Source organism: Protopterus annectens, chromosome 5.part0, assembly GCF_019279795.1.
Source record: "Protopterus annectens isolate FY-2018-M chromosome 5.part0, PAN1.0, whole genome shotgun sequence".
Lineage (NCBI taxonomy): Eukaryota > Metazoa > Chordata > Ceratodontiformes > Protopteridae > Protopterus > Protopterus annectens.
Window position 1 is genome coordinate 74399664 of NC_056735.1, and position 12408 is coordinate 74412071.

Below are 12408 nucleotides of genomic sequence, written 5' to 3' on the forward strand. Positions count from 1 at the left end.
ATGCCTAGCATATAACCAGACAGTGACCAGTGGTAAGAATCAAACCTTGCACCTTATGTCAGTGAAATAAACAACAATTATGCCAACCCCAAAACATGGTTTACAGTTTATGTTAGATCATGAGTAATACCTCTTGATTTACATGCTGGGAAGGTACTTGAAGTGGTTGCTAGACACTGGGAATAACAGTTACTGACATTCTACCCCAAACAGGTATAGGCTTGGGTACCACACTGAGCTCTGGAGGCTACTGGTACAGCATTATGGCAGCAATGCTAGATGGACGCTGTACTACAAGTAACTGAGGTTAACAATGACGGGCTAGTTGCTTGCCTAGTTTATACAATGCTGGCGAAACAGAACAATGTTGTCGCCAGGTGAAAGAAATGAGCAGACTCGGTCATTATCTCCTACAGAATTCTAAATTTATACTTCACCTAAAAAACGGGAGAAACAGCAGGTAACCAACTTCTCAGCAGAAGACTTCAAAGTGAGGAAAGTGGAAGTGAATCCTTCATTAAGCGTACACAGTGCAAAAGCAAACACAATTACAATATTGTTGTACTGAAAATATATGTCAAATGTTGGTTACCACCTATCCCTCCTTTCTGAGGTACAGTCCTAATTTGGGCACGTGCGTCCTAAACAAAAAGCATAAAAAGCAGCAAATGCCCTGATAATTTAGGAGAAATACATTATTTAACATTTCTTTAAATGCTGCAGGGAAGTTTTATACTATACTGGAAACAGCATAATATGACTTAACAATAACAAAACTAAAATTTCACATAAGTGAGGCATTATTTTGTTAACAGAGTGAAAACGTCTTTTGTAATGGTTGAATTCATGCTTTATCCTGCAAAATGTTAGGGTTCATTAAGAAATGTCCCATTTTCGACTTCTGAAAAGGTGGCAGTCCAAGTCAAATAGGCCATTCTAATAAACTCAAACCTGAGAATTACTAGGATGCTTGAGAAATAACCATAATTAAACGATAACCAACTCCGATCACTCTCCAGTCTGGGATATTCACAATAAACAATCTTCAAAGACATGAGCCCTATACAGGAAATTAAGGACGAAAACAAAATAAAATACACTCCTTAAAATAAATACAACACTGGTGCTGGCCCAACTTGGATAGGAGGCAATCGGCATAAGTGATAATCGCACATCTTTCCATTAACTGGTAACGTGAGCTACTGATTTTATGGTTGTAGCAGTTCCTGGTGTTATTAACCATCAGATTACTTCCATTTAACCTGCTTCATTAATGCAGTTGCTATAAAGAGCATGGCGACCAGTGTGACCAGTGCATAATCTTCAAGTCAGTCCCCCAAACCAGTATAAGAAATCATCCAGTCACAATCCAGCATTAACAAATAGTTACTTCCAAGTACATCAAGACAAGGCAAAGTGATATACGTCTCTTCTCTATACAGTTAGTCGGACATTTAGAGATAAAGGTCACTAGTGATGTGTTTCATCTTTGGCCTGCAGCAAGGGAAGCCATGGTTCTCTGCAACTTAGTGCTTAGCGCACTTCCCATCACTTGCCTTGTCGATTGTCCACTGTAACATCACAGGGGCTTAGCTACAATCCCATGTGCTTCTCTGGAGCTTGTTTGTGGGCCAGATACAGGAATAAGATGCTTGACAATGCACTGACCAGAAAAATGACATCAAACCAGCGGTGATAGAAATTGAACTGGAGCTCTCCAAGAACCTCTGTGATGATGGTTCGGTATTCCAAAGGCATGCTCATTCGCATCAGCAGCACCGAGGACACAAAATACATCCCCTAGGGAGAGAAAAAAAAATAAAAACAGTGAGCATACCAGCACTTTATACAGCTCAATTCATGGGGGAAGTCACAAGAGACCCAATTTCAACTCACATTAGAAGGAAAAGGATTGACAATACACAAAATGTGAAATACTGTGTGCACAGCTGAGTAATAACACAAAGTGTGAAGCGTGGTACACATACAAGTGGGAAAAGTAAAAAGCAAAGTGAGTGAAACAACTTGCATACAGTTCTGAAATAGACTGTGAGAAAGTAAAACATAAGACTATTGATATGTGCTACAGAAGAAATTAAAAAAGTAAAAAAGTAAAAAGCATACTGCATGCATTACAAACAGTACAAAAAACAGGTATGACGCCCAAGATTCAGACAGACACAGAGGCAAACAGAAAAGTACACATAGCTCAGTCAGATGTGATATAGCATGACAGACAGATAAGAAATATCACATATTCCATCACATATGCACTTCTGAATGTGTGGAGAGAAGACATGAACATACAAAGTAAACATGCAAGGACAGAAACAGAAGATGTGATTGTAGAGCAAAAACATGTTTTATAAATGTAAGAAGTGCACGACAGGAGAAGGGGAGATAGTGTAGTTCAGAAGGAAATCCACAGGTCATATATATTGTCATGGGTATACATAAGGTGAGATAGGAGAAAGATACATTACGTACCCTAATGTATGACAACACAAGCAAGAAAGGATTTCACTCAGAAGTGTGGAGAAACATGGGAGAAATGAAAAGTGCAGTTCTTGCACATGGCAGAGACAGATGGTACGAATAAAAATAATGACACAAGTTGTGCATATTTACAGGGAAACAGGCAATGCCATAAGGAAAACTAAAAGTTGTATTTAAAAATGTTTCCAACCAAAGCAGTTTTGACACGTGCCAATGTATTCTTACAGAGTAACATACATTCCTAATAACTGCTGTGCATTGATTGTAAAATGACTGGGAAAAAAATTAAAAACCGAAAAGTGACATAATATCAAAGATAGTGGAGCCTGGATGATTAGGGACCCATGCAATCATTCTAGTTCTGTCTGGTGGCAGGACAGGTAGCTTACATCCTTCTAAGTTGGGAACTGCTGACTGAGGGCTCAGTGTCTGTTATTCTAAAAGTGTATTAGTTCTGGTTTAAGCACTTGGGCTTCAGGCCAGTTATTTTACATTAAGAAGGTTCGTGGTCTGCACTTGTGGGAGGAGAGGCTAGACTCTGCCCTTCTGAGCTGGGAATTTCTGGTTAAAGGCTTATAGTGCTTGCGGCTTTTCAGTGCTTCTGTGGATCCCTAGTGATATCTGCATTGCTTACTGTACTTATTTCCTTGTTTCACTTGAAATAAAGTTACGGTTTGTCGTTTTTGCATTTAAATTACCTGTAACACATTGCATTTAAGTTACCTGGCACTTGCTCACTAAAGCAATTATAAAAGTCAGCACTAAAAAATTAAAAGCACTACACCCTCACAAACTCCTCTTGAGTACCTTGTTTCCCATTGGCCCTTTTTTTCAATTATAAAGGAATTCACAATACTATTCTAGCATGTCCAAAGGTCAGTTGTCAATCTCCTCTCCAGTCCAGCTGGTGAATCTGGGAATCTTGAGGCAATGTTACAACTGCCTCATATACACAGACAACCCTCTCTTCCTCCCAACAAATTCCAACACATGTGAGAGATTCAACCATATAGCCAAACTGGAGGCTAAGCTCTCTCAACTCAGTACTGGCGTAACAAGTCAGGAGGAGAAAGAAACAACACTCACTACAATTCCAGTCTCACATAGACCTACTATGACAGCAAACCAAACACATATAAACACAAAAACATACTCGGAGGCTCTAAATAAAAATCTGCCTAAGCAGCAGAGACCTCCAAAGCAGACACCCAAGCAACTGCTACCCCAAAACAAAACATGTGCAACACATAGCTCACAAAGCCAGTGTGCCGAACAGTCACAGCCCTTAAGGCTAAACAACACACCTGATACACTTGTAATAGGTGACTCTATCATCAGGCACACTGACGTCCCACTCACCAGGCTGAACAAGGAGAAGGTCACGGTGAGCTGCCTGTCGGGCGCTAGGATCCGCCACATAACACAAGCACTCAGGTCACTCCAAGGCAAGTACAAATATGACTCAGTCATTGTCCATGCTGGTGTGAATGACCTGAGATGTACCTCCCTGGACTACATGAAAAGAGACATAGAGGAGCTCTCTGAGCATGTAGCCCAGGCCTGTATGACCCTGACCTTGAGTAGCATCTTAATCTCACCAAGAATGATGCCACAATATGAAGACAAGATGATCAATTTCAACAATTGGCTTAAGTATTGGTGTCATTCAAAGGGGATCCAATGCCTGTCAGCCTGGGATGACATGCTCGACAAGCCACGATGCCGCTAGGGACGGCTTGCACCTGTCACCCTGGGCTTCGGATATTGGCAAAGGCTCTTGCTACCCCATAGTGCCTTTTTAGGCAAGGCTCAAAATACAAACCCACCTCCATAGGTATCACAAGGGATAAGAAACTAAGAGTAATGCTACTCAACGCCAGAAGTCTAAACCTCAAGATGCATGCACTCGAAACTCTCCTTAGCATGGAGAACGTCGATATCTGTGCAGTAACAGAAACCTGGTTGAAGGCTCCTGAGAGCACCCCAGCACTACCAGGTTATACCTCATACCATGCTTTTTGGCCCCAAAACTTGGACCGAACCACAAAATGAGGGGGAGTATCAATATTCGTCAAAGATACCCACACCTCCAGGTTGGTGGCACAGCACGAAGCATCAGAGTCTATCCATGTGCAACTAACAGTGGGTAAAACTGCCTTCCAGTTTATAGCCTGCTACAGACCACCCTCCCAAACCCAGGAACCTCACTCGGCCTTCCTGAGAACACTGGAAAATATGAAGGTCTCTCCAAACACCATTATACTGGGCGACTTCAACTACCCAAACATAGACTGGGAGCATTACTCTAGCTCCAACACCCTAGCCCAAAGGTTCCTAGAATTTATAAACTCAAATGCTATGGGACAACTTGTTACCACTCCCACAAGAGGGGAAAACATACTGGACCTGATCATCACATACATGGGGATTCTATGCTCCAGACCAGAAGTGTATCCCCTCACTGGTAAGATCAGACCATAAACTAATCTCACTGGATATTCACATCACGACCCCACCCCCTGCCCTGAAAACCACAATGAAAAACTTCTCTAAAGCAAATTTCACACTCCTCAAAACCGAGGTGGAATCCTTCAAAGCCCCCCGGGCCTGTGGAAAATACGGCCCAGACCGCAGAATCCTTTATAAACGCATTCTATGAACACCTTCAGGAATGCATGGATCGTGCAATCCCAAATAAAACCAAGACCCAATCCTCCAAAGGCAAACGTCCTGTCTGGTGGACCCCAGCCATAAACAAACTATACAATAGAAGGAGGAAGCTACTACATGATAGAGCAAAATCCCAAAAAGGGAAGGCATCTCTGATCAGTATTAGCAAAAAACTACGGGCACTCATAAAATCATCTAAGGCCAGCTTCAAGAGAAAAATTGCAAAGGACACTAAGGATAATCACAAGGCTTTCTTTAGTTATGTTAGGAACCTGGGTGGGAATTCCCAGATATGCTCAGAATTAGTCCAAAATGACAAAAAATACACCGAACCCGCAGACAATGTCAACATCCCAGCTGACAGGTTCAGTGCAAACTTCTCCCCCCCTCCCCACCAAAAGGGCAAATATCTATCCCAGCAGAGTGCTGCCCCCCTGACATCTCAGATGCTCAGGTAAGAGCCGCCCTCTCCAAAGCAAAAAACACAGCATCAATGGGACCATATGGTGTCCCAGGCTGCGTCCTACATGAACTCCAAGAAGAGCTAAACCCAAACATAAAACTACTGTTCAATCTCAGCCTTACTACAGGATATGTACCCAAAGAGTGGCGCACAGCAACAGTGGTCCTTCTCCACAAAGGTGGTGCCTCATCGGATCCTGGAAACTATCACCCCATAAGCCTGACTAGCTTGGTCTGCAAAGCTATAGAAAGGATCATCATGGACCTCATAAATAAAGATATTGGGGACCTACAGACACTGGAAACTACCCAGTTCGGCTTTGTTAAGGGCAGATCCTGCCTCTTAAACCTGGTCGATTTCTTTGAAACAGTCACCAAGGCCATTGACGAGGGGAAGGTGGTCCACACAGCCTACCTGGACCTTGCAAAAGCCTTCGATACAATACCCCACTTGGGCATTATAGATAAGCTCACCAGCTTAAATATAAACCCCTATGTCACTAGATGGGCTGCAAACTGGCTCAAGGACAGAACCCACATGGTTAGAATTGCTGGACCCATGTCAGACTCCAAACCAGTTACAAGTGGCATCCCACAAGGCTCAGTCCTGGGACCTCTCTTGTTCAGTATATATTTCTCGGAGGTACAGGCCAACACGGAAGGACTGTGGCTGACCAAGTTCACAGATGACTGCAAACTGGGCGCCATAATCGACTCTCCAGCCGACACAAGCATCCTCCAAAAGGGCCTCATAGAAACAGACAACTGGTGCCAGAGCCATGGCCTCAAGCTAAACGCCAAAAAGTGTATAGTCATCCCCTTTGGCAAAAACAAAGTGCCCACAAATTACCACATAGGTGGTAATCCATTAAGTACAGAAGAAGTAATTAGGGACCTGGGGACCCAAGTTGATAGCAATCTCTCATTTGACAACCACGTGGCCAAAGTGGTTAGAAAAACATTTTATATAGCCCACCTAATCATGAAGGGATTCACATCTAGATCAGGGGAGGTCATCTTGCCTCTTTACTCATCCCTCATCAGGCCCATAATTGAGTACAATGCCTCTTTTGGAATGTACCTTACCAGACACCTGCAGCAACTGGAAAGACCCCAAAAGTACCTCACCAAGATGATCAAAGGGCTCAAACAGATGCCATATGCTGCCTGGTTAAAGAAACTCCAGCTCTACTCAGTGGCATACCGCCTGCTCAGAGGCGATCTGTGCCTGACGTATAAAGCCATGCCCAACCCGGAATTAATGGACATGCTGCACCTCAGAAAATCCAAATCCCATCAAGCTACGCACTCGAGAGACTTGAACCTCAGCACTGAAATAAATAGGACATGCTGGAGGGACATATTCATAACCCAGAGGCTCCCTTCACTCTGGAATAAAATCCCAGTCTAGGTTAGGCAGAGTCCCTCATTGACTCTCTTCAAGAGGAATCTTGATGAGTGGATGGGAGATCGTAGGTTTACCCCAGGTATCACTTCTGTGTCACTGTTAGACAGAGGCACAGTATACTAACCTAGAAAAAGGGCATAGCAAAATTAATTTAAAATGGGTGGCGAAAGCTAAACACACTGGCTAGGCTTATAAATGCCCTAGGGCAGATAGCCTAGTATGAACCTATAAACCTATGAAGGATGCTAGTGAAATGCTAAAAGGCAGGGGAAGTCTGTTACAATGATGGGGAATGTGCTGTGTGCTAAACCTCTCTCTCCACTGTGTTTTGTTTATCAGACAGCTTCTCTCCCACCTCTGGAACAGACATCTCTGTGCAGGTTAAACAGTCTGACTGACTAGCATTCGTCACATGGAACCTGGATAACTGGATGGGTCTCCACAGCTTTATACTAGAATTATCTGTCCTTGTCCACTGTAAGAAAGGGGATATGACCTAAGAGTGGCTACTGGTAAGGCGTACATAGTGCTAAGATTAAATTGAAATATTTACAAACCTATAAATATCTAAAGACATCATGTAAATCATTAGATATTCAAATATTCCCACTTTTGATTCACAATTGAGGCCAGCCTACGAACTGCATACAGTTATCTATGAATATCTTTGTCTGTTTCAAGTGCTTGACAAATGACACTGTTGAAACTCACATGGTCGAGACCACATGACAATGCAGTTCGCCAATCAATGGAAACAACACAAAAATAATGTTTTTGCAGGAGGGCAAGCCCCCTGCACCTTCTCACACCTCCTGTTATTTATACTAACTCCAAGATCACACTACAGTAGGGAAAAGGGTACATTCCTCAATCACCACTGTACCGCAATCTCAGTCAAAATGATCGATGAACTGCATTATCAATCATGTAGTCTCGACAATGTGCACTTCAACACTGTCATTCTCTGACCAAATGAAATAGACCGGATAAAAGTACATTTGTTTGACTGGAGAACAGCTGGTGTAAACACCACCACCACATTCAATGAAAGTCTACACTTGGTCAGAGTAAACCTTTGTGTAATACACATCATGAACCTACAGAATTTCACAGAATGTTCAGATTTTTGACTCGCATCTTTGGTCTGTTCCAGTAATTACAGTTACAGAGACCAGATGAATATATTATTTGATATTTGCTTTTCGGACTGTTTGCTGTTGCTCTAAGTAATGCTTTGGAACGGTTTAACAAGTCACAATTTCAGTACTCGTGGCAAAAATCATTTGTTTTGATGGTCCAGTTACATGGTTCTTCAGTTTACCAGTATAGAAAGAATCATAAAAATCTACTTCTAAGTCCCCAAAGGCTGAAAAGGTAAGCTGGCTTCAGACATTCAGAAATTAGGATTAATTGTACAGCCTAATGGGAAAAATGTGCCCGAATTTTGGCTCTGTTCTATGTCTTTTGCTTTCGCTCATCCATTATCATTGATTTTGCAGAACGTTCTGTTGAAGCTATTCTTACACAGACAACATTATGCTGCTAACGCATATTGATTAGAATGCTACTGTCATAAATCAGTACATGACAACTACTCACATGAATGATTCCAGCACTGACCCAACAGACAGTTCTTTTGTTTATATTAACACACAGAAAGACTACTGTTAGTAATATTCTGATGAAATGTGATGCTGATATGATATGCATTTGTATTCCCTCTGAAACACGTCCTATAGCCATGGTACTGTTAGCTGAGAAATGTGACAAATGAAACGAGCTGGAATCTGCATTAAATAAAACAGTTCAGTAACCTGTTTAGATGATCATTCTTTAAGTCAAGTTGACAAAATGAGAACTTTAGAAGAAAAAAATGGATTCAATCAATTGTGAACAAAAAAAATCTGAACCAGACCAGCAAAATAAATATCCAGTTTAGATTCTAGTTACTCAAATTTGAAAGCCTGACAAGAAAAATAAATGTGCATGTCTTTGGGGCTGCAGAGAAAGGGGACAAACACAAAGAGCTTTATCAAACATTGCAGCTCATACTTAATAACCTTTTAGAATTAGATACAGGTTAAAGCTTTGAAACTGATGGTTCACATTGATCCGCTTCAATTTAAGTGCAAATTTACACATCAAAAAAAAGCAAATCACATGCTATTTATTATTCATTTATTTGACATTTGTTGACCGGGTTAGTCCGTCTGAGCTAGTGCCCTTTTTCAGTGGAGGCCCGGGGAGAAAAGCTCCACAGTAACAAATATAACAAGCAGAACAAAAATTTACAGTTCAAATATCTGTATATATTTTTATATATCTATATATATATCTATATATCTGTATATATATATATATATATATATATCTATATATCTGTATATATATATCTATATATCTGTATATATATATCTATATATCTGTATATATATATCTATATCTATATCTATATATATATATATATACATATACATATATGTATATATAGCTATATATCTATATCTATATATCTATATCTGTCTATCTATATATATCTATATATATATATCTATATATCTATATATATCTCTATATATCTATATATATGTATATATATCTATATATATATATATATCTATATATATATATCTATCATATAATCTATCTATATATATATCTATATATATGAACCTATAAACCAGAATATATATATATATATATATATATATATCTATATATCTATATATATATATATATATATATATATATATATATATATATATATACACATACACACAATGGATATAAAAAGTGTACACACCCCTGTTAAAATGCCAGGTTTTTGTGATATAAAAAAATGAGACCACAATAAATTATTTCAAAACTTTTCCCACCTTTAATGTGACCTATAACCTGTACAATTCAATTGAAAAAAAAAATGTGTTAGGGAAAACTATAAAAAATAACAAAACGTACAATAAGCTGGTTGCAGAAGTGTGCACCATCCTTAAAGTAATACTTTGTTGAAGCACATTTTCATTTAATTACAGCATTCACTCTTCTTGGGTAGGAATCTATCAGCATGGCACATCTTGACCTGGCAATATCTGCATACTCTTCCTTGCAAAAGCACTCCAAATCTGTCAGACTGTGAGGGCATCTCTTGTGCACATCCCTTTTCAAGTCACCCCACAGATTTTTTATTGGATTTAGGTCTGGGATCTGGCTGGGCCATTCCAAAACTTTAATTTTCTTCTGGTGAAGCCATTCTTTTGTTGATTTGAATATATGCTTGGCGTCACTGTCCTGTTGAAAGGTAAAATTCCTCTTTATCTTCAGCTTTCTCGCAGACGCCTGAAGGTTTTGGACCAAAAGTGACTGGTATTTGGAACTGTTCATAATTACCTCCACCATGACTAAAGCCCAAGTTCCAGGTGAAGAAAAGCAAACCCAAAGCATGATACTGCCACCACCAAGCTTCACCATTGGGATGGTGTTCTTTTGGTAATGCAATATGTTGTTTTTGTGCCAAACGTACTTTTTGGAATTGTGGCCAAAAAGTTCAACCTTGGTCTCATCAGACCATAACACATTTTCCCACATGCTTTGGGGAGACGATGTAATTTTTTGCAAATTTTAGCTGGGCCTGGATGTTTTTGTGTGTAAGAAAAGGCTTCCGTCTTGCAACCCTACTCCATAGGCCAGACATATGGAAAATACAGAAGACTGTTATCACATGTAGCACACGACCAGTACTTGCCAGAAATTCCTGCAGCTCCTTCAGTGTTGCTGTAGGTCTCTTGGCAGCTTCCCTGAACAGTTTTCATCTTGTCTTTTCATCAATTTTGGAGAGACGTCTTCCCATATTTGCCCAGTTCTTTTTTGATCTTTTCCACTGTGTTTTGTCTTGTTGGTGTAATGTGGTAATTGTATAGCATGGTATAGCCAATAAACCCTTTTTTTTTTTCATGTCTGACAACTGACTGACACCTTCTCCCTTGATGCTTGCTTTTTTGCGCTGCAATAGTAATTAAATGTGAAAAAAGAAAATAAAAAAGTAAATGTGAGAAAAATCCTACTAGGGCAGCTGATCTTTATTTGGGGATAATTAATTTATAATGTGTACCAAAGAATGAGCAAAAAAATTAAAGCAAAAAAAAAAGCAAAAAGTAGCTCAACAAACACACACATAAGGAGCAGGTGAGGGGGGCACGAAGGGCACTGACCACAACTCTGATATGTGATATATATATATTTTTTTTTTTTTTTTTTTTTTGTTATTTATTATTCTTATGATTATTCTGACCACTTTTTGTTTTATTGGTCTGCTTTTACTTTTACTGCATTTTATAAACTACTAGTGCATGGTTGTGCTGAAATTGCCTTACAGTGCGTGATAAATAAGGTTTTTACTGTCACACTGTTTGTAAAGCTTTTTTAGCTAGTTTCACTGTGTGGAAGGTATTAACTGGAAATTTTCACCATTTGTTAATCATCTGTTTATTTGTTCCGATTTCCTGCCAAGGAGTATATCATATAACTGATTTGTTTGCAGTTAAAAGCATTCTCTAGAGTCTCCTTGCTCCTTTATCTGTTTAAAACTTTCATTTAGTGGTTCACTGCTCTTTTTCTGCTGTGATAAACATTTCTGCAGTGTTTTCTGCCTAAAATAGTGTAGCTAGTAGCTGTAGTATTCCCCATCCTTCCTCCCTGTTGGTGCTTTGTTCTTATAACTGGTGGCTTTGCAGTTGCCCACCCCTACTGTAAATTTGATCTGGGACACTCCTCCCAGTCTTGTGTCATTAGCTCATTCTACCGAATAAAGAGAGAACATTTGAGAAGGCCAACCCGCTTAGTTTCTTAACCTCGAATTATCTTCTGTTCCTCCTTTCTCCCTTTCCACTTTATAAAAAAAAAACACTTTGCCAGAATCTCCTTGTGTTCTAACTGAGTGTGCTTCTCAAACAAATCTGGAAATATACAGCTGATAAGTATACTTTTTGGCACTTATAACTGTTCAGAGTTATGCACTGTCTTAAGTTTTGCTTGACTGAATTATTCATATATTTGCTGGCACTGTTTTCTGATACTCTAAGTGCCTCCATTTTGATTTTTTCCTAATTTACTGCTTTCTGCACTTGTTTTTAGTCATTTTTTAATTTAACTGCATTTATTTAAACTGTATTTGCTCTAATATTGCTACACACTCAAGTGTGCTAACTTGCACTGCATTTGAATTGTTTTTACTGCTGTTTTATCAGCTTTTCTGAAAAAGAAATTCTAAGCTTGTTTCCCACCTTTCCTGTAACTAGTCTAGTTGGGATACAGATTTGGTGTATCCAGGACTGTTTGTAAGCTTCTGAGCCCCCCCCCCCCCCAAGCCTTTTTGT

At 39.7% G+C, this 12408-nt stretch overlaps 1 protein-coding gene across 1 annotated transcript in view; it reads right to left on the minus strand.

Moving 5' to 3' along the window:
* Positions 1-556: 556 nt before the first annotated feature.
* The window catches only part of LOC122802497 (Golgi pH regulator), a 467960-nt gene continuing 456108 nt past the window's right edge, over positions 557-12408 (minus strand). Inside the window, exon 14 of the mRNA XM_044072150.1 lies at positions 557-1800. Coding sequence (XP_043928085.1) covers positions 1594-1800 — 207 coding nt within the window. The 3' untranslated portion in view covers positions 557-1593. The remainder of the gene's footprint in view (positions 1801-12408) is intronic.